Source organism: Callorhinus ursinus, unplaced genomic scaffold (genome assembly GCF_003265705.2).
Source record: "Callorhinus ursinus isolate GAN/ISIS: 27379988/994484 unplaced genomic scaffold, GSC_fseal_2.0 scaffold3, whole genome shotgun sequence".
NCBI lineage: Eukaryota > Metazoa > Chordata > Mammalia > Carnivora > Otariidae > Callorhinus > Callorhinus ursinus.
This window is the reverse complement of record NW_027397065.1, coordinates 13,628,111-13,650,940: the sequence shown is the minus strand read 5'-3', so window position 1 is coordinate 13,650,940 and position 22,830 is coordinate 13,628,111. Positions and strand designations below refer to the sequence as shown.

General features: G+C 39.8%; 1 protein-coding gene, 1 long non-coding RNA gene and 1 other non-coding gene across 14 annotated transcripts in view; 2 read left to right on the top strand and 1 right to left on the bottom strand.

The window, feature by feature from the left end:
- Positions 1-21,879, bottom strand: part of CAST (calpastatin) — a 109,128-nt gene extending 87,249 nt beyond the window's left edge. For 11 of the 12 annotated variants that reach the window (XM_073888441.1, XM_073888444.1, XM_025866825.2 and 8 more), the window contains exons 1-2: positions 21,655-21,879; positions 9,234-9,296 (exon numbers count right to left, since the gene is read on the bottom strand). In XM_073888441.1, coding sequence (XP_073744542.1) covers positions 9,234-9,296; positions 21,655-21,729 — 138 coding nt within the window. In that variant the 5' untranslated portion in view covers positions 21,730-21,879. Of the gene's footprint in view, positions 1-9,233; positions 9,297-20,988; positions 21,125-21,654 lie in introns of those variants that run through there. The other variant, XM_073888466.1, reaches the window with a different exon arrangement.
- Positions 8,228-8,352, top strand: LOC112820510 (small nucleolar RNA SNORA28). The gene has a single exon (XR_003207174.1). It is a non-coding gene; the product is annotated as a small nucleolar RNA SNORA28 (small nucleolar RNA).
- Positions 21,880-22,089: 210 nt separating the features above from the next.
- LOC112819955 (uncharacterized) overlaps positions 22,090-22,830 on the top strand; it is a 39,607-nt gene continuing 38,866 nt past the window's right edge. Inside the window, exon 1 of the long non-coding RNA XR_012376910.1 lies at positions 22,090-22,284. This is a non-coding gene — a long non-coding RNA (uncharacterized lncRNA). The remainder of the gene's footprint in view (positions 22,285-22,830) is intronic.

Below are 22,830 nucleotides of genomic sequence, written 5' to 3'. Positions count from 1 at the left end.
AAGGAAATGTAAAGTATTCAAAATCCTGCCAATCAAGACAGCTACTTCCAGTTATTTTTCTACTTTTAGAAACACAAAAATATGCACAATATGTTACAATATGAAATCGTAAGCTTTTCATCTTTCTTTAACCTAACATAAACACTTTTCTCAGTCATTAAAAGTTCTTTGAAGCATGGTGTTAAAGATGCTTTGGTTACTATGTCTGTGTCACAATTTCACCAATTCATTACTGCTATACATGTATTTCTCTCCTAGCTTGTTATTATAAATACAGTGATAAAGATCCTTGTGCCACCAAGCACACCTCCAATTATGTACTTGAAACAAATTCTAGACTTGGAATTTCTGGGTCAAAAAGGTTTGGTTTTCTTATTTAAGTCTCTCAGTTATTTTACATTTTAAAATACCACTATGTTTTTATTAAAGGAAAAGCTTAATTATATATTTCCAATCTTATAATTTGGAGGTTTTCGAATATTTAAAGAAAATTTATATAAGAAGTCAAAATCAAGCCTCTTAAAATACACACCCCCCCCCCGTAACATATGTTAATTTACAAAGACAAAGTCAACCATGTACCCAGCAAAGAATTTCCTCCTTTTAACCACTGGGTGTCCCCCGAACTATATGTTTATGGCATTTGGGCAGATATCACACCTAACAAGTATCTCAGGAGCTCGTGTCCTTAGGACTGGTAGTAAGAGACTTCATTGTCTTTTAAATGAATTATTTTAAAATGTATTAGTCATTGTGCTTCCTATTAAGCTTTCATTATTCAGTGAAATAGATGTATGGTTTCAGATTTTACCAAGTCTATCCAGTGTTTTAAGAAAGCACACGAAAAAGTAAGTAACAAAATTATATTCAGTGAAACAATTTTTATCCCAAGTACTAAGTGAAACCAAAAATTGCAATGTGAATATGAAAGCATTTTAGCCTTCAATTTCCCATAAGAGAAATGTGTTTCTTCAAAACCGTATTTGCAGATTTCAGATTCCAGAGTGATATATTTCTGGAATATACTAAAGTCCAAAAATTCTGCTCCTTGAGCTCCAATTAGACCACTTAGGAATCAGAGGCTTGATTTACAAAAGAAAGAGCCCGGGGGGATGCGAACCCTGAAGTGAATAACCAGCCAGGAAGTTTGGAGTCCTAATGATTAAGATAAACATATGTTTAGAATTCACTCCTGAGTTCTTTCCAAACCAATGTCTTTCATACCTGTTATTATTCAATTAACAAATGATTCCATTCACCCATAAACAATTGGCAATCAAAGAAATCTGTAACACGGGATGCATCTTGGCCACACTTACCTCTTTTTGTATAAATAAACACTGATTTCAACTTCCTTTTTTTTTTCCCTTTATCGGATGTTCATTACATAAATCCATGTACGTTGAAGAGTCATCAGTGCAGAATCTCCACTTACTCAGCACCCTCACAGTCCTAACAGTAACAGCTTCAAAGAGGACAAACAAAATCCCAATCCACGATCAAGGGCCTTTCCACAGCCCCCATAATTCGGCAATTATCAGCCCAGACCTTTCTTCCAGTCTTCCCATTGACGACACAGCAACATCCTGGTCCTTCTACCCTTTTAAATGCTTCTTCTTTGACTTGTTCACTGATTTCTCCTTCCTACCTCCCCCACGCGGGCATTTATCAACATTTGCTTCTGCTTTCTCTCCTCTCTCTCTACACCCTTTCCTTCAGTAATGTCAACCAAGAATGTTGGCAGTGAGGGCAAGAAAGAAAGACAGAATGGGAGCTTGAGCAATTTCAAAGGACATGTTTTAAAACTTTATAATGAGGAAGGCTGAACTAATATGTAGTCTAAGAGGAGTCGTTAAACAAAGAGTAGAAGAAAGAATGAATAGCTTCAGGGACAAGGTCCTAGGAAAAGAAGGAAAAAATGGGGTTAGTACCTGTTTCTCCAACCAAAGCTGCCCACATGATCCATGACTGTTTGGAACTACAGCACTGTTAAGGTGCTTCAGAGCCACATCATCCCCAGAACATGGCAGAGGCCAGGGTGAGGAAATCATGGGAAGGGAAGGGGAGGGGAGGAAAGGGAAGGAAAAAAGAAAGAAAGAAAAGAAAGAGAGAGAGAAAGAGAGAAAGAAAGAAACAAAGAAAGAGAGAGAGAAAGAAAGAAAGAGAGAGAAAGAGAAAGAAAGAGAGAAAGAAAGAGAGAAAGAGAAAGAAAGAAAGAGAAAGAGAGAAAGAAAGAAAAAGAAAGAGAAAGAGAGAGAAAGAGAGAGAAAGAGAGAGAGAGGGAAAGAGAGAGAGAGAGAGAGAAAGAGAGAAAGAAAGAAAAGAGAGAAAAGAGAGAAAAGGGAGAAAAGAAAGAAAAGAAGAGCACTCTATAAATATTATCTCAGTGTTACTCAAAATGTGCTCGGAAGACCATTGACATAAGAGTCATCTGAAGTAACTGGTAAAAACAAAACAAAAAAGGAAGCAAAAAAGACAACAAAAACCCTAATTCGTTGACCCCACCTTAAATCTGCTAAATCAGAATCTCTGAGGATGGGGCCCAGGAGTCCGAATTTTTCATACTATCTCTAAGTGATTGTTAGGCACATTAATACCTGAGAACCACTGTGTTATTTCATGTAATGTCCTGGGAAATTAGGAATAGGGAATTATTAATAATTTTTTACGATACTAACACAGTGCTCTACGCATTTGCTAAGCATTCTGTAATAATGTTGATTGAAACATACAAGACTTGATGATGTCAACTTTCCATTAGGTTTTGCTTTCACTGAGGAACCTCTTTTAAAAGGCTATAATGAGCTATTATGCATTGTTATATGACAAAATATAGTTGACTTTATGACAAGAATCATACATTTATCAGTCCTCAGATGAATCATTTTGCTATGGGCATGATTTCAGGTTATTGTCCCTTTTTAATCAGTCATGTTATTATCTTTGAGAAGCTAATGAAATCTAAAGAGAAGAATGAAAACACATATATACTTTAAAACAGTATATTTCAGGAATAATATTTAATCAATCTGTCCATCAGGATTCCAGGACTTATGATTTACTCTGAGGCTAGCAAATTTAACTTCCATTTAGTTCCTTTGCTATTTTGTTAACATTTGATTCGAATTCCATGTGCCATGAGTACAATCTTTCAGAGACAATTTTGGTGGGACCTAAGGTCTTAGGTAATTAGGCTCATAAATTCAAAGTACAATAATGAAGTACAAATTATGACTGTATGATATATTGTTGATATATTTATATGCTCACTGATAAAGGCAAAGTACTTACTGTTTTTATTAGCCGTTCCCTATCCAATGATATAACATTTTGTATATCACAGATGCTTGATTTAAAAGCACACTATTTGCATAATCTTTAGTAAAGCTGTATCCTTTGCTTTTGGTAAAACAATTCACTGAAGGATGATGCATAAGGTCTCTACTTTCTAGCTATTGGCATATGTTTCTGGGTTTTACACATAGTTTTGTGGGTTTTTTTTTTTTTAAACAAAACAGCTATTGAGCTTAATGAACTACCAAACATCCTTCTATTTTTAATGGGAAAGGCTCTGCAATATATAATCAACAAAAGAATTTGCATCCTGTCCCATCCCATGGTTAGCAACCAATAAGCGGCTGACTTCTACTGCCCTGAGAGCTAAACCAAAATAAGAACAATAATTAAATAAGACATTTCAGGAAAAAATTAATAGAGAGAAACAGATATATAGGCACATCCTGGCAATTTTTTAAATTGTAAGAACAGCAACAAAATTGTATACGTGCCAAGGCAGGAAAAACAGGGTTTATAAAAATAAAACTAGGCTTCCCAGACATTTTCTTTACAACTCTAAAGTCAGAAAAATCATGGAGCAACAGGTATGGGATTTTGAGGGAACAGAACTGCTAGCCAAGGATGTTGTACAATTTTGTATTTATTTCTTGTATGAGGTCAGCACCAAAGCATGCTTAGATCCACACAGACTCAGAAAATCACCATTAAGGGGGTGCCTGTGTGGCTCAGTCGTTAAGCGTCTGCCTTCGGCTCAGGTCATGATCCCAGGGTCCTGGGATGGAGCCCCACCTCGGGCTCCCTGCTCAGCGGGAAGCCTGCTTCTACCTCTCCCACTCCCCCTGCTTGTGTTCCCTCTCTCACTGTGTCTCTTTCTGTCAAATAAATAAATAAAATCTTAAAAAAAAAAAAAAAAGAAAATCACCATTCACGCTCCCTCCCTGAAAAATTTATGTTAAAAAATATTCCAGTCAATGAAGAAAGGAATCAAAATTTAGAACTCAAAAAAAAAAAAAAAGAAAGAAAATTAGGAAACTGTAGTCCAAAAGAATTTCTGGCACCTCCCTTTGTTTAACCTGCCACATCAGCCATGTGGCTGGATTCTGGGCTGGCTCCTGGTATGGGTGTCCGGGGGAGTCAGGCAGGACTGCCCTCGGGGCACAACTTTGGCTTTGCTTCTTTCTGGAAACTGGGACATGAGCTTGCGTAGCCACAGTTAACCCACAATTAATATGGACTCTGTTGTCATGACCCATAATCCCTTAAAATGATGTATCCTAAACTACTCTTCCAGAATTTTCTAACAGCTACACCACTTGCTTGTGGGAACACTGTCCCAGAAGACTTTTTGAGGAAGTATGTGTTTCACCCTCACAAACACAGCAACAAAATAAAAACCAGATTAAATGCCATACTAAATGCCAAGATACTTGAGTAATGACTTTCTTAAGTCACCCACAATGATGACTCTTTTCAAATGGAAAAGATTGATCTTTCACAAAGCACATTATTTATTGTTTTCTAGGCCCTCCTAATGATGTTTCTTTGTTATCTCAGCTTAAACATAATATACAGAGAGAAAAAAAGACTTAGGGAAATACACCAAGATGGCAGTAGTGGCCATCTCTGTAGGTGCTAGAATTCTGGACGATGGTATTTTTTTCTTTAAAGTCTTCAGTATTTTCTCAATTTTCTTCTGTGATTATGTTTTAGCTGTATAAAAAGTTGCTAAAATTAAGGGCTCCTGGGTGGCTCAGTCAGTTAAGCATTGGACACTTGATTTTGGCTCAGGTCATGATCTCAGGGTCATGCGTTGGAGCCCCGCATTGGGCTCCGCACTGGGCACGGAGCCTGTTTAAGATTCTCTCTCCTGCTCTCCCTCTGTCCTCCCCCTGCTAGCTTTTTCTCTCTAAAAAAAAAAAAAAAAAAAAAGTTGCTAAAATCAATATATATATTAAGTATGAACAGAAGATATTATCGCATTGGTTTAAGAATACACACAAAACTGGATAGCAATAGTTATAACTAAGTGGTGGATTAGGTAATACTGTTTTTCATAAGTACATATTGCTTCTGTAATTAAAAAAAAAGACTAATTGGGGGGCACCTGTGTGGCTCAGTCGGTTAAGTCACTGACCCTTGGTTTCTGCTCAGGTCATGATTCATGGGTCCTGGGATCAAGCCGTGAGTTGGGCTCCTCACTCAGCGGGGAGTCGGCTTGAGATTCTCTCCCTATGCCCTTCCCCCCGCTCATGTTCTTGATCTCCCTCTCTCTCAAATTAATAAATCTTTAAGAAATTAATAAAATAAAAAAGACTAATTTCATTAAGAGAAAAAGTGTAAAAAATGTTCGAGTCATTCAATACTTCATGCATTTTAGAAGGAGGAAAGGTAAACACTTAAGAATGCTTTTACTATTACTGATGGTAAAGAAAATCTGCCCCATTATCTTTTCCTTTAAGGTGCAATTTCTATTCTCTTGTATTTATAGCTCCCTTTCTGTGCCCCTAAAATATATCTATTATTAAATTTGAGTTCTTATAATTGGCTCTGTAAGATTGTGCCCATGTAATGCTTTAAATTCCATCCCTCAGGCCTTCACTGAAATATGTTGCTAGAATGCTCACACTCCCCCAGTGAGGCCAGCTGTGTTAGTCAAATACTTTAAATAGATTTGATTACAGGTTTGAAAAGGCTTCTCTCTTCCAGTGTCTTTAAAGGGGCTGGTGTTAAATGTTTTCATTTTTCTTTTTCCTGCTCTAGTCCTTGTATCTTCGGCTTGTTAGTCCATGCAACTATTAGTTTTATAATTCCTCTACATCTGAGGAGGACAAAGCCAAATCACAATGACTGGTACAAACAAATAAGTGAATTCGTTCTCCTAGACACTTACTCTAGGCGTTCCTCAAGCATCTGTATTGCAAATGCAACATGACAAATGATACCTTGGTTGTAAGGTTCTGTTAAAATTGCTGCCAACTTCTTAGGATCATTAGTGGCTGTACAGGGGTCAAACACCAAACAAGTAAGAACTATTTATGATTGCTGGAGAGAAAGAGCTCTGACCTTCACACAAAGCATTCATCCCCAGGTATGTTTACATATGTCAATATAATAGTGGCTCTTACCTCACCCTAATCATTTTTTCTCCTGGTTATATCTTCCTGAAGTCCTCCTATGTATCCTTTCTCTTGCACTTCCAAATAAAATGCAACAGGATAATAAAGAGAGAAAGAAAAAAAAAAAAAAAAAGCCAAAAAGTACCCCTGAGCCTAGAAAGCCCTTTTCAAACTGACTTTGTTTCAAAGGCCTGGGTTTGTCTGTGGAAGCCGAACCGCATGTTTGCATATGCTTAGGGACGTGCTATTTAACCTCTGGAAGCATATACTAGTCTGCAAATGGATTACCAAAACCCCAATGAAGCTTCTGAATCTCAGTTCTTGTTCAAAGGAGCAGTAGGTCATGAAATACTTGGGAGAAAGGACTGGTTTCGGGAAATCTTTCCGTGGTGATTTTGAGAAGGAAAGAGGATGGTAACCAATCGTGGACGGTAAACCCAATCACACATGGTTTTGTCACTGTGCACACAAAAGCTAAAACAATGCCTAATGCAAGACGGTTTCCTTGAGTTCTCTCCAGGGCCACAGTATCTCACCAAGCACTACTTTGTATGGGACATAAGGAATGAGAGGTTCCCTGGAGACAGACCATACTGGAACTATGCCTTGACCACCAAGTCAACCCACCCACAGGTCCGTCTACCCTATCGGATGTACATGGAGAATTTGGGGAGATGATAAATAATCTTCAGTCTCAAACCGTATGAATCTCTACAGTGATTTATGCCACGGGAGCGGGGGAAAGCCTCTGCCCCCTCTTCACTTCTGCTGGCTGAGACAGAGCAAAAGACCAATGTGTCCAGGCTCGGCACAAGACAAGAGTTGTAAATCTGAATTTCTCAGAAGCGTTACGAAACAAAACCAGAATTCCTTGACTGGCTGATAAACAGAAGAAAAATTCCTTCTTCCTTTCCTTGAGGTGGAAGTTCAGCCTTTCATTTCAAACTTAAAAGTGAAGTCTGTCTCTACTAACACAGAAATCTCAAATTATGTCCCCCTTGCTACATTTGTAACAGAGGTCCTTACGAGTTTTCTCAAGCCCCTTATAAATATGGAAATAAGGTACTTTATAGTCTAGATATTATGAAAAAAGAAAAACAACCTAACACTGTGCCATAGCAGTTGTTGCCTAAACCAACAATGCCTATATATTCAAGATGTAATATTTAAGCTTTTGAGTAATAACACAATTAGTGATATATGAACTAGCCAACTATTCACTTGACCACATTAGAAAAGATTTCCTTTTGTGTGTAAATAGTTTAATCTTGATTTATAGTAATAAAGAATAACATCCAAACGCATTATTCTGGGGTCTGGAGAATAAAGAAACACTATAATTTTCAAATCATAAATTATTTGATAGATAACTTATCTGGGAATATATTTAATAGGTAGGGTAGATGAGGAACTGAATGACATTCTACAGATTCTCACGCTAGTAAAAGGAGGAAAATGTGGGGTTTTTTTCTTAAATATTTTTATTTATTTATTTGAGAGAGAGAATGAGAGAGAGAGCATGAGAGGGGGGAGGGTCAGAGGGAGAAGCAGACTCCCCGCTGATCAGGGAGTCCGATGTGGGACTCGATCCCGGGACTCCAGGATCATGACCCGAGCCAAAGGCAGTTGCTTAACCAACTGAGCCACCCAGGCGCCCTGGTTTTTCATATGGGAATCTATTTTTTAATAATTTAACCAAGAAACAGGATAAAATCTTAATGTTTACTCTCACTTTCTAATTTTAAAGAAACATCTGCCTTCCATGGGTACAAAAAATTCATTACAAATATGCTTGTCAAGAAATAGTCTATTACAAGCAACACTTTGTAGCACATAATCCAAGTGTGTCTGACGCAATTTGGGCTTGCTATGGCAAGAAAGTCTCACCTCTTCCAGCACTCTCCTCCATGAGACCAACTGTTATATAGACTTAAACAGTGTAAAGTAAATAAATAAATAAAATACAAATTAATAATTAAAAAGGAAAGACTCTAAATTATATTTTCAAGTGTATTGGTAACGAAAATGACAGTAGAAAGTTCAGCGAACCACCGGCAGAATCCATAGAAGGTTCTAGCTATAACAGCCTCCTTATATACTGAATATATTGAAATACATTCAATATTACAAAATTGCAGAAAGAAGAGGAGCAAAATTTCTAAAAACATTTTGGTAACATGGAGAAAAACATAATGATCATTTTTATGCTTCCTTGTACCCTTTGGAAGGACAGCACATTCGCAGGACCCTTCCATGGACAAGTCGGCCAGTGTTGACAGGGCACATAATGGTGCGTCATTCACTGGAGGAAGAAATTCAGCGTCAAAGAAAACTCATCCCCAAGTGGAAAGGTTTGGTTTTACTGCTTTTCCACAGAATTGATCCAAATCAAAATAGTCTCTCTTTCTTCCTTTTGTTTATGAACCTAAATGATGGGTTCATCCAGGCGGTCACGGTCCTTCCTAGAGTACTCTCACGAACAAAGATGTCCTTTTCCACTACAGCATTTGGTTTCTCCCTCTAAATCTGTCGTGTTCACCAACACAACATTTAAGGTTCAGCAATTCCTCTAGGGAAAACACCCTCAATAACTGGCTTCTGTTCCTAAATAGAAACTATTTCTAAAGGTTCTTTCCCCAGGAACACTTTTCTCTTTATTAATTTTTAATGATTTCCACTTATATTCTTGAATCAAATCTTGGTTAAGACTAAATTTGCCAATATTCCAGTAGGAGCTCTTTGCAACCTCATTATCTGTTTCAAGAGAGAATTCACAATTAAAAGCAAGAGAAAAGGAAAGCCCAGTGTTGTGGGAATTACCTCATCTGATCCTTTCTTTTCTCCGGACTTGGAAGGTGATCCACTGGTTTTTCCACTGACATGCTATAAAAATATAAAAAGAAAAGAAAGAAAGATAATGTTTAAAAGAAGGAGGTAATACAAGATAGTATAATAGTAACTTTGATCCCAAAGGACTAAATATGTACCCTGTAAAAACAAGGACCCCTTTAATCTTCTTTCTGAAAATGCTGATAATTCTACACTGACATAGGTAGCTTTCAAAAATCAAGAGAACCTACAGACATTCATTTGGGATGTAGAAAGCCAGTCTATAATTAACCAGACACAGATCTGATGGTGATTCCAAGGCGGCATCTTGTCTCCTACAAAATGCCGCACGCAATTTTAAAGCCCAAATTGCTGGTGTGGGCGACATGTGGTTCCTCATGGAGTTGTGATGTCTAAGGTCCATGTGGAGCCTAAAGCCATACTTAAGCCTCAGTTCAGCATGGGCTCAAGGGAGGACCGCAGCTTCCAAGTCTGCCATCGCTTCTGATGGTTCTTGGGAATTCCTCAGAGTTCTTCCCCAGTTATCTTCCAGGAAGACAAACCCTGCAGGGGGAAGACCATACCTGCAACTTCTATTTATTATGGCTTTAGGATTTCATTATGTCCAGAAAACAGAATTATTTTTCTCACCAGGACAGTGGGAATGAAAGCAAGTATTTTTATGTGGCCCATAAAACCTTCAGGTAGCTTACACGCTCATTTATCTTGATGGATAAGATAAAATAAGCCCTAAAGTTTATTGACTTTTTTTGAGAAATTAAAAAAAAAATTATGTTCCCGAAAAGGGTTACAAAGAATTGTTTCATTTCTTGCACATCCTACAATGTGCAAGAAAGTGGGGAAAAATAAGCTAAATAGAAGGAAATAAAAGCTCACGATTGGGTTCAATCCCAACCATCTTCAGTTAAACCAAAATATACAACTGTACAACATTCCCTAAAGCAAATCATAACCTGGATATGTAGGTCAATGAATTTATTTGAATTAAAAAGAGTGGTAGTCACAGTAACATTAATAATAAAAATTTATATCATTCTTTATTATTTACTATCATACATATTCTTATTTGATACAAAAAAAAGAGGCTCATGTGATTTTTAGGGATGAAAAAACTAAGAATAAGAATTCACTGACCTTTCATAAGGACACAGACCTAGTAAATGAGAAAAGTTTGCATGGCAGGTTTTCTGACTTACAATACGTTGTCACTAGAACATGCTAAATAGAATAAGGTAATATTTTCTTTAGTAATACCAACATATATTTTAATTAAAACAAGAATCCAAGAAATATCCGACACATGGATGAAGCCTTGCATTAAGAGTTCTCTGTATGAAAAACTAGGAGGAAATCACTTTTATGCGTGGAAAATCCTTCCCTAAATGTAACACTGTCGTGGATCAGTGAGTGGAATCCACTCAGTGAAAAACCCCTGGGCTTCGAGAGCTTGGTGAGTGAAACCCTGTACAGGACCTGTTCCACCTTGATGTCCTAGTCTAGCGTTTGTCTGTCCACAGTTGAGGGCAAGCAGTATTGAGTAGTAAATGAATCTGGGAAAAAAAAATTCTAAAAGCCCACATACCTATCAGTGCTAGATGGTGAGACATAAGTTTCAGAAGGTTCCTGAAGGCCAGACTAGGAGGGAAGAATCATTCACCATTTGCAGACAGAATTTAAGAGGGATAGATCTACAGTGACAGACTGACCCAATCTGGTCTCCTTCCAGACTTGGTAAATTTAGAACCCTATCACACTCACTATTATGTCCAAATCCCTATCTTTCTCGGATTAGAGACAAACATTAACAACAAAAAAAATGCACTGTTTTACTGAGCATATTGAGTGCCTCATCACTCCTCAGGAGGTATTAGTATTTCACTTTACAAATGAAAAAGCTTAAAGAGGCACTTGCTCTTGTCAGGTAAAAGGTTCCCTGCTCCCCACAAGGTCCCCTCTGCTTCCTGCTCATGTGTCAAATATATATTATGACACACTGCCCTACAGTAAATGTGCAGACAGCCCTTTCTCCCTAAAATTTAGCTATATAGATGTTTTTCTTTAAAAATTTTTAAAAGGGGCCCCTGCCTGGCTCAGTCTGTAGCGCATGCAACTCTTGATCTCATGATCATGATGAGTTCAAGTCCCACACTGGGCATAGAGCTTACTTTAAAAAATGCAAAAAAAAAAAAAAAAAGTAAACAAAAATAAATTTTTTTAAAAAGTCATCTCCTGAAGGTGTTCCAAAATTTCAGTCCTCCAGATTAACCAACACTATCAGTTACTTGTTTCCATTTAAACACTCAAAATCCCTCAATAATGTAGGTTCTAAATAGTTTGGGATGGATATATATGCCAAATACTTTTAAAATGTTCAGTTATAAGGACAACTTGGAAAAATTATGTACTATAAGAATTGGTATTTTGTGGTTTCAAAAGAAATACTTACTCAGTAGAAATTTTTACAACATAAAGTATAATGACATAAAAAACACCATCAAATGAGACCATTTTTTAGGAACCCTATGGATTATATTTTCCCAGTTTTTTTTTTAATCCAGCTTTTTTTTTTTTTTTAAAGTAGGCTCTATACCCCAACACAGGGCTTGAACTCACAACCCTGAGATCAAGACCTGAGCTGAGATCTAGAGTCAGACGTCTAACCAACTAAGCCAACCAGGGGGCCCAACCCACCTTTTATTATAAAATTTTTCTAACACACATTAGAGTTAAAAGAATAATACAATGAGAACTCATATTCTTACCACTTAGATCCAATAACTATTAAGATTGTTGCTACATTTTGCCATATTTGCATACATTATAGACAGATCTCTCTCTCTATCTGTATTTGGATATGTACCTGCATTTGAAAGTAAATTGTAGGTATCTTAAAATTTTACCCTAAACATTTCACTAAACATCTCCTTAAATTGAAGAATTTTCCCCACGTAACTCCAATATCATCGTCACTCTAAGAGAATTAACAAGAATTATCTAACACCATTCAATTTCTAGTAAATAGCAACTTTATGAATGAACCATTGCCCTGACCATTTCTCAGGGCTTATTCAATATCCATCAGTCTATTAACAATATAAATAGTTTTCGCTGAGCGATATTCAAGGTGCCTGATTTTTTATTTATTTTTTAAAATTTATTATTATCTTTTTTAAATTTGAGTATAGTTAACCCACAAAGTACCTCATTATTTAATTCATGGCAAAATTAAGCACTTTCTACATGACTGAGCTGATGCAAAGAAACATTTGGGAATGATTTATGTCAGATTCAATCCGACTTAGGAAACCTGCTGCAAGCCTAAGAGGGAAAAGAGAAAATTCTGTCCACTACAACGCGCAGTGGGTACGGTGGGGAGAGCTGAGAGAAGCATGGGGAAGGAAAGCACTGACAGGTCCAGAAAGAGAACCAAACCACAAAACTGATAAATTCATGGAGGACTTCTCTAGATACGTGAAAGGAAACGAATATGTCCTAAGCATCTACTCACTCTGTGCTAGCCCAGGGCTAACCATTTCCCCTAAGAGATCCCCTTCGCTCCTCACAGCAACTCCAGAGGTCCACACTGTCACCTCATTTTGTGGATAAAGAAACTGAGGATCTGAAAGGTGAGGTCCTCCTCTGTCACGCCACACATCCGGATCATATTCCAGGGGCCAGAGACTGGGCTACTCTGGATCTAGTGAAAAGCTAGTTAAGACTGTGGGACTCACATCAAAAAAGTCTCAATCCAGGGCACCTGGGTGGCTCAGTTGGTTAAATGACTGACTCTTGATTGGGGCTCAGGTCATGATCTCAGGGTCATGAGATCGAGCCCCACGTTGGGCTCCTGCTGGGTGTGGGGCCTGCTCGGGATCCTCCCTCTCCCTCTCCCTCTCCCTTTGTCCCTCCCCAGCTCGCTCTGTCTCTCAAAAAAAGTGCTGTGCCCCACAAATTAAAGGAAAAAAAAAGTCTCAATCCAATGCTCTAAAATGAAAACAACAAACCAAAACAGAACCTTCCGATTGTGAAACTGGTTTGCTTTATAAAATCAATCAAACGTTCAGTCCTGTATTAACAGCTGGAGACCAAAGACAGGAAGCGCAGGAGGCTAACCCTAACGCAGCAGAAATTAGATGGGGAGAATAAGGCTACAGAAGGCAGTTGACACATAGAGTTAAGATGAAAGACGTGGTATGTGTGGCAGGCGTTCAGAAGCAGGGAAAAAGCAGATAAGGGACTTCACCATCTTCCCTCAAAAAGAAATAATTTTCCAAACTGTTTTTACCCCCGTGGATCACTGTGTATTTGGCAAGTGTAGCTGGCCTCTGGCCTCATTGGAGGAGAAAGCTTTTCATATGCTTAAAATTTTCTGCCACAGCAAACCCATAAACCTGTTGGGAGATCAACGAGAGCCAAGAGCTAGTAAGGCGGCAGCCTGTGAGCTCCCGGAGCCGAGGACTTGTGCTAGTGAGCATCTGGGCACCCTCCCCACCGCCACCCACATACCCTCCGAGAGACACGCACACAAGGGCACAGGTAACACAGAAGAAAATAAAAGCAAACTTCTATATATATACAAAAGAAGAAGGAAGACAGAAAAAAAGAACTGAATTTCTACAAGCGCAAGCCCAGCTGAGAGAGTACAAAGGTTATGCACTTCTGAAATGCCTTTGCTTCTTAAAAAAAAAAAAAAAAGGTTGGGGTTTTCTTTTAGGGGATGACAAAAACATTCTAAAATTAAATAGAAGTGATGTTTCCACCACTCTGTGAATATACTAAAAATATTGAACTGAATTGTATGTTTTGATGGGTGAATTCATAGTTTGTGAATTATATTTGAATAAAATTGTTTTAAAAAACACTAAAAGTTATTTGAAAATAACTCGAAAATTTTTCTTCTTCAACTTGGAGGCAAGGTCATAGAGACCAATATTTGCATGTCCAGCATTAGCTGTGGCAAAATCATGAAGCAATAAGAGGTTATCTTGGTGCCCTCTGAACTTTCCTTGTACACAGAGCTCAGCTCTGTCACTGCATACCATTGCATATGGTAAGAAAAGCTCATTTCAGGGCCCTTCAAAATAAAGGTCAGAAAGCCCTCATTTAGCAGTGGGTCCCAACCTTCAGTGTAGGTCACAAGCACCTGAGACACTTAGAAACACTCAGGCCAGAGTGTAGGAAATTAGTTTGTCTAGAGTTGGGGCCTGAGCATAGATGTATTTTCCTAAGATCTCCCAGCTGATCTTAATATGCAGCTAGGACTAGAAACAACTGGTTTTGAGAGGAGAACTGTGGGCACCATGACAGGAAGCAGAGGGCTCTGCTCTTCAAATCACCCCAATGAGTTGGCACCCATGGGGAGATTCTCCTGGTCAGGCAGGCTGGGGCGGCTCTGAGGCTCCTGGGTAAACTCTGATTGCTCAAGGAAGGAGCACAGTGCCCTGTGTTCACACCAGCATTTCCTGACTAATTCTGAGCCTTGCCCTATTTATGGCATGTCGTATCCTCCTATCTGCTCATTAGTCTCGATTTCCTTAGTTTCTTAAGCAAACAAGTTAAAACTTTGCTATATTCTTATTATTCTGGTCCTGTGGTAGAGGTGTGACAAATACTTCTTGACTGAATGACTGTTATTTCCATAAACCTCTAAACATTGCCTGGGAAGTACTTTTGCTCTGTTCAGGTCAATAAACTAGATAAAAGAGAAAGAAGCCCCCCCCCCAAAAAAAAAGAGCTTGAAAAATTAAAAGACAATGTGTAAATTGATATTTCCTGCAAAATCCCTTAAAAATCTATTCTTGTATGTATTCTGCTTGCTAAAACAGTAATGTTCGGCAAACAAACAGAAGGACCAAGATGTAAAGCTGGTTCTGCTTTAAAACCATCTCCCTGGAGCAGCTCTGGGCCTTTCTGCCCTCAGGTGAATTCCTTGCCCGGAGTCCCTGCTCTCCCGGCCCTGTGCACCAGGGATATTTGGGATGGATGGTGTGGGCTTGGGAGGCAGTGACAAGAGACTGGAGGTGGTGAGTGGGTGGTCTTTTCCCCTCCTTTCTGCCTGTGGGAGGCTCTGTAGTAGTGTCTCTTACAGGATGGGCCAGCTGCAGCTGGAGTTTCCACAGGAGGATCCAGCTCCCTGCTAGTCCCTCCTGCGTAGAAATGATAGCGGCTTCCTGAAAATTCTAATCTCTGGGTTGCCTCACCGCCCCCCCCCCAAGCTGGCTTCCCATCCACTTCTGTTACCTGGGTAACCAATTCCCTGCATTCCATTCTCTGGCAAACTCAGATGGGACAGAAAAAGCATGGATGTGAAAGGCTATGTGACCTTGGGCAAAGAATTTAACCTTTCTGTTTTCTACTTGTAAAATGAAGCTAATAGTACATAGCCCAGGGGCTGACATATTTCTGAAAGGAGCTGATGTTAATGAGGAGCCTGGCCCATTGCCTAGTTCATTTTAAGAATACAATAAAAGTTATCCACTCCCTTGTTTTTCTCTGGCATCAACTGGATTGTGCTGAATTATGAAACAGTAAAATGAATAAGAGATGTAAGCAAAGGTTTAAAGGTTTCATTTTCTAAGGTTATAAAGGTTAGATCAGAGAATTCAGTTTCTTACCTTTTGTAAGTACAAAGCAAACAGGTTCATCTGATAAATTTGTGTTTAGTTTTTTGTCTCTTATGCCTGTATATTATATTATTCTCACATTTCCATATTACATCTAAGGAAACAAAGTATATGGCGAATAGAGCATTCCTTTTCCAAACAATCTAACCAAGTTGGCCACAGGCATGACCCTTAAATGTGCAATTCCCCATGTTTTAAAATGCACGCCTGGGTGCCTCAGTCGATTAAGCCTCCAACTCTTGATTTCAACTCAGGTTATGATCTCATGATATCAGGGTCTTGAGAGCCAGCCCTGCATGGGGCTCCGTGCTGGATGTGGAGCCTGCTTAAGATTCTCTCTCTCCCTCCGCTCCTGCACTCTCTTTGTAAAGAAAACAATAAAATAAATAACATAAAATAAAATATTTTGGAAGGGAGAGGTGTGTGCGTGCGTGTGCTAGGTGTGTTGGTGGGGCTGAGAGCTAAATAAAGGAAGTGTGGCACAATATTATCAGGTTGATAATTATTAAAGATGATGTGTATATGAAGAGTTCATTGTATTATCCTCTCTTCTGTGATAAAAAGTTTTGAAAAAATTAGAAGCCTCTTATCTCAAGCATATGTATCTCCCTAGAGTCATCCAAAGGTAATATCTTAGCCATTTCCCTTTGTTTTCAAACTAAAATCTCTAAACTCATAGAGAAGAATAGAGTTGATTTATTTTTTAAAAAATCAGTGAGTAGCTACCATGTGCTAAATATTGTATGGAGAATAATTACTCAAGAAATATAAGTAAATAAAAGGTCTGGCCTGTTAATACATGATATCTTTCTGCTCCTCTAAAAACATTTGCTATCAAACTCTAAAATTACAGGATAACGTTCTTTGGGATTCTATAAAAGACACATATTATGGATTAACTGCATGGCCATAATTCTGAAATCTCGATGTTTCTCCTAAACTCCATGTATGCTTCTTCCTAACACTTTAACATTCTCATGGATAAGTCAAGATGACACTGTTACGGGCCTGCTCCTTTTGTCCAGTTTTCAGAGGTAGCATCGACTGCCTCTTTGCCAAGTTCAGCTTCTGGGATCTACCTGCAGTAAGGCTTTTTGAATTTTCTCTAAGGCAAAGAAGATGCCATGAGAATTTCAATAGTTACTTTGTTGCTTTTATAGTAGTCATTAGGATGCACTTGTGATTTTTATCTATGAGAAACACACAATTGCTATGTCCATGGAACTCTTTACAGAACCTGACCGTAGTAGGTGAACAATAATTACCTGTGAACATATTTGGCCTTTACCAAATTATTTTTGTGTTCTATGAGTTCTCAACAGTCAAAATGAATTCCATACTTTTTTAAGGAAACTCTAACCATAGACCCCTTTTCTCCCTGGGATAAATACCTCCTCCAACTGAGAAGGCAACTTACATAAATAGTGTTCACTGGATGGAGTTATTTCACATTTTTCTTAACTGAAAGACACCTGATACACTTTTTTTTTTTTTTTTTACAACAGAATACGAAGAAAAAGCAACACAGATACTTGAACACAGTGCTATGTATTCAAGCAGATTATACAAACTGAATGGGCATTTATTTTTAATGGCTTTATAGTTTTAGTTTTGCAAGATAAAAAGAGTTCTGGAGATAGATGGTGGTGATGGTTGCACAATATGAATGTGCACACAGTGCCTAGCTGCCTCAGTTGGAGGAGCGTGCTACTCTCGATCTCGGGGTCCTGGGTTTGAACGCCATGTTGGGTGTATTTAAGATTACTTAAACAAATAAAATTTTAAAAAAGTATATGAATGTACTTAATTCCACTTAACTTTACACTTACAAATGGTTAAGATGGCAAATTTTATGTGTATATTTTACCACCATAAAAATTAAACAAACAAACAAAACAAAAAGGAACAGAATAGAATAAAAATGGGCTGCTTAGAGAAGTCTTGTATTACACCAGACAACCTACTCAGAACTAAATGCCTACCCACTCACCTGAGAATCTCAAATGGCCACCCATGTTTCCACCCACAGCAAGCTACACCATTCTTTAAAAAAGCACTTGTAGGATATAATTTACTTTCTGGGAAGTGCCAAAACTGATTAGAGAACATCATCAGATGTTACTCCTAATTTAAAAAGTCTTATCTGCAATGGGAAGCAAACCAGTTTAGAATATCAACCAAAAGGGCAAAGTTGTGTCTGACCTCCATTCTCCCAGACACTCTAAGGCCTGTGCCCTTTTTTCAGATTCTATAATTTGCATTCCTTACTCCTAAAAGTCATTGCAGCCAAGTGGTTTGTCCTGCCAGGAAGGCTTCTGACACTCTTCCCAGACTGGCCACAATGATGGGACCTCCCAAATGACTGGGCTCCTTGATCATGCTGGCACTGGGCCCATGGCTCTAATTAGACTAAGAAACACCTTTAATTAACATGGCCTAATCAAGTCAATTTATGACTCAGGAATGTGATTCCTGATATCAACCAAATTTACTCTCCTTCATGCTTCATCATTATGATGCTCATCGGATGTTTTTCAGATCTAGCTTTTTAAAGTTGTTTTGTTGGTTTTTTTTTTCTACAATCACATAATTCTTTGGAAGATAAGATCAATGATATTGATGGTGGAAATATACATTGTAATGTGTTTCACTGACTGGCTTTATAGGTAGCACTCCCTTAAACAACATCATAGATATATTTTTTAATTATTTTATCTTATGCTGCCTAGATTTTTAAAGTTAGGTCATTCACAATCTTTTTCAGTATTTAAAGGATCCTAGTAAAGATACTTTAATTATAGGATCTACCAGAAGCATTATATATATCATATATGTCATAATATATACTATATAAAATTCATGATAAAAATACATATATAATATATAAATCATATATTTATATATTATATAACTATAATGGTATATAACATCATATATTGTACAGTATATAACACTATATAATTACATTATATTACAGAGTATATAATACTATATAATTATATTATATATATTATTGTATATTATAATTCATATTTTATATACGTGAAATATATGTGTTATAAATTGGCTCCGTGGACCTTTAGAGGATTTATGGGTGAGCTTTTGTGTATTTGTGTGTGTATTTTGCTGAGGGAAAATGGTCAGTAGCTTTCATTTAATTCTCAAAATGGTCATGATCACCCCCTCATAACCATCAAACAAAAATGGTTAGGAAGCTGTGTCTAGAGCTATATTGTCCAGTACCATTGCCCTTAGCCACTGATGCCTTCTGAGTACTTGAAATGTAGCAAGTATGAATTGCTATAAGTATAAAATGAACACTGGATTTTGAAGAATTAATATAAAAAAGAAGATCTAAAATATCTCAATGGTTTGTACATTGATTATATGTTGAAATAATGTTTGGAATATAGTGGGTTAAATAAAATATATTATTAGCATTAATTTCACCTGTATTTGCTTTTGTTCATGTGGCTACTAGGAAATTTTAAATTACCTATGTGATTCTCACAAAATTTCTTTCAGATGGCACTGGTTTGGGAAGAATCAAAGCTGATCGCAGACAGTTTGCTGATTCTAAGAGGCAAAAAAATTTTATAGTAGTTCCCAAATTGGATTATAAGAGAGATTTTAGCAAAATGACGGACTATGCCTAAACATAACAGGGTTAGGGGCGCCTGGGTGGCTCAGTAGGTTAAACTTCTACCTTTGGGTCAGGTTATGATTTCAGGGTGCTGGGATAGAGTCTGGCATAGGGCTCACTTCTCAGTAGGGTGTCTGCTTCTCTCTCTTCCTCTACTCCTCCCCCATCCCCACTCCGGCACGCACATGATCTCTCTCTCAAATAAATAAAATCTTTTCAAAAACTTTTTAAAAAAATAACAGGGTTAAAAGCACTGATTTAAACTACTTCAAATATTCCAGCATAATTTCTTTTAGAGAATCATGAATTGGAAAGCGAAGTCTGATATCAACTCTGAAATGCTGCTATCCATATTTGCAGATAATTCATGTGGTGCATTTTGATAAGAACCTTAGGACAATAATGACTCAAAGCAAACTTTTGCTTTTAGCACATAAATAAGAAAACGTAATGAGAAACAATTACAATGAAATATCTAAAGGGAAACTGTAATTCCCAATCATTAAAAGTATATGGGTATGGTACTTTGATTTATGAATCTTATCAGTCCCCACAACCCCTTATGTGGTGCCTATTATAACCCTCTTTTTACAGATGTGGAAACAGGTTCAGAAAGGTTGACTCACTGCCCTTTTAGAAAAAGAACTATCGTCTTATTCTCCACTGTGTACTTGGAGGCTAGTACCCTCCTTGGCACAGAGTAGATGCTCAGTGAATGGCCATTGGCTTATCAGTGACAAGTTTACTGATTCCAATATAAGGTTTCCTCTAAAGAGTGTCTGATTACAATAACCTTGCTTTTCCCAATACCACACGCTGAGAAAGAGGTGTACTTAAACTAAGTTTTTGAAATTCTCACATAATCAATCAATCAGTGGGATATAAATATTTTGATTCTCACCTATCAACACAACTTTTGTGTATTTTTTGTGGAATAAAGTACAGAACCGCTCTTGCTCTCTCTGTCTCATTCTCAACAAAGGTCTTGATCTCACTTGCTTCTGCTCCTCGGAGTTCTGGGTTTTCTCCTTGCCTCCCATTCCGGCTGTCTCTCCTTCTTTGTGTTGGAAAATGCATGTCCAAGAACATTTCTCTAAAAGCTTCGAGCTTTGCTTACAAGTTAAAAACATTAGATCTCTGCTCTTACGAGCTGAGTTCATCCAGGAATACGCATCCAGGGGCGGAATTCCTCCAGCAACAATTCCTGTCCCGTTCAACTTGTGAGCGGAGCAGCGCCTCCTGCATCTGCTCACATCGACTCGCACGCCCGGGCGCGCTCCTGCATACCACAGTAGGGTGAGTCTCGGCCTCTCCCGGAGCCTAACCTGAAGTCCTAAGAGGAGGTCGCCCCTGGTACCCACCCTTTCCCAGCCAACACCCGGACAATACTTCATCCGCACTCCGGAAAAGACAAAGCAAACACACTCCCTTCTGCCCAAGCACTACCCCTCCTATTTACCGTCTTGTACCACCAGCTTGCGAACGCCATGGCGACAACCGGTTTGCTCTGAGCCGCGCGGCAGAGGGCCCGGCGAAGACGCGGGGTGCGGAGCGGCAGGCACGGGGCTCCCACTTCTCCTGCCTTGGAGCTGGCGAGCTCTGAGCTCTGCAAGCCCTGAAGCCTTCAGGAGGCAAGGCACCTGGGCGGCGCCCGAAGCAGGCCCCGCCCCCGCCGGCTGGCCCCACCCTGCCCGATTTGGCTCGAGGTTAGTTAGGGAAGATGTTTTATTTCTCCGGGCAGCCACGCCCTGCAGCCTGGGTTTTACGCGGAAGAGAGGATTTCGTCGTCCAGTTAAACTACCCCCCCAACTCTGGGGGTCCCGAATGAACTTCTTCCCCCTTTCATCCCTATTGTCATTTCACCCATCCAACTTTTTCCGACGCGGGCCACCCCCTGTTGAGCTCGCGCCACGCCCAGCGCGCTTGGCTGGGGCCCGGGAATACCCGGCCACCTCCAGCCACCTGCGCAGCGGCCGGTCCTGAGCCCCGCGCCCTTCCCCGGCCAGGGAGGGGGCGCACGGGCCGGGAGGTCAGGCAGGCTACGCCCAGAGGAGGTGGCCCACAGCTCCGGGGCTGGGGTCTCCCCAGCGTTCAGCCCTGCGGCTCCCGGAGGAGCGCCACTCACCTCCTGTGTATGGCGGGCCGCTGCAGCGCGCCGGGGCCGCGGGGAGGCGGCGGGCTTCTGGCCCGGCTGAGACATGGCAAGGCCGCTGCAAACGCTGCCTCGGGGAGGGCGCAGCGGAGACTAGAAGGGAGGCCCGGGGAGGAAGGGAAGGAGCGGAGGGGCCGGAGGGCGGGCGCCCGTGAGGCAGCTTTTCCGACCCAGCCCCGAGCCCGCGCGGTGGCTCCCCCTTGCCCGGTCGGCTCCTCCTCTTCCTGCGCGCGGCTGGCTGCTGTCCGCGTTGTAGCGGTCCGGGGCTCCCGGGGCTAAAACTTAACACCCTCGGCCCCGTTTTCTACATCCATTGATCCTCCCCGCCTCCCAGGACTCCGCTGCTCCCCGTGGTCGCAGGGAGGAGGGGCTGGAGGTCTCAGGGTTCCTCCTTCGACTTGCCCGGACATGGCTTTCAGTTGTGCAACGGGAAAGCGGGACCCGGGCGTGGCCTGGCTACGCCTCGACACTTCTTAAAAATCTCCGGAATTAAACACCTTTTCTGCAATCTGCCCTGGTTTAGTTTGGAGAAGAATTTACCAACTCAAATCTGGCCCAAGCCTGGACTGTCTAGATAAGGAAGCGGATCACAAAAACAAACTGGTCTGTGCACGTGTTTGTATAGATGTGTGTGTTTTGTGTAGGTGTGTACGCTCGCCTCTGTGTCTTTTATGTCATCTCACTTTGGGTTTTTTTTGGGGGGGTGCAATTTTGGGAAAGTTTAAAACGTCTTACGGGTAGGAAGCCGTAGGTTCCAATCCAAACCGAAGAATAGTCCCAAATTTAAACCCCTATAGCCTTTCTGGAGTCTGGTCGGTTTGGTTTCCGAGGCCAAAGTGTTTTTAGTGCTTGACTCATCTTAAACAACACTTCCTGGTTTGGGCTTGGAAGTGAAATACAAGCCTGTCTAAAAAACGCTCATCTGCTGAGACTGTCGGCCTCCCATTCTGCGTGTTTGTGATCAGACCCGCCTGAAAAGGCCTGTTTCCCTGCAATGACATTGACACTTTAGACCTGGGGGTGACCAATTTCTGTAGTGGTGTGTTTTAGATAGTTGCGGAGAGAGAAGCCAGATTGTAGATTTGTCATGCTATACTGAGCTTGGCGGGATGAACTGTTTCCCTCTCCCCTCTCATTTTTAGGGATTTT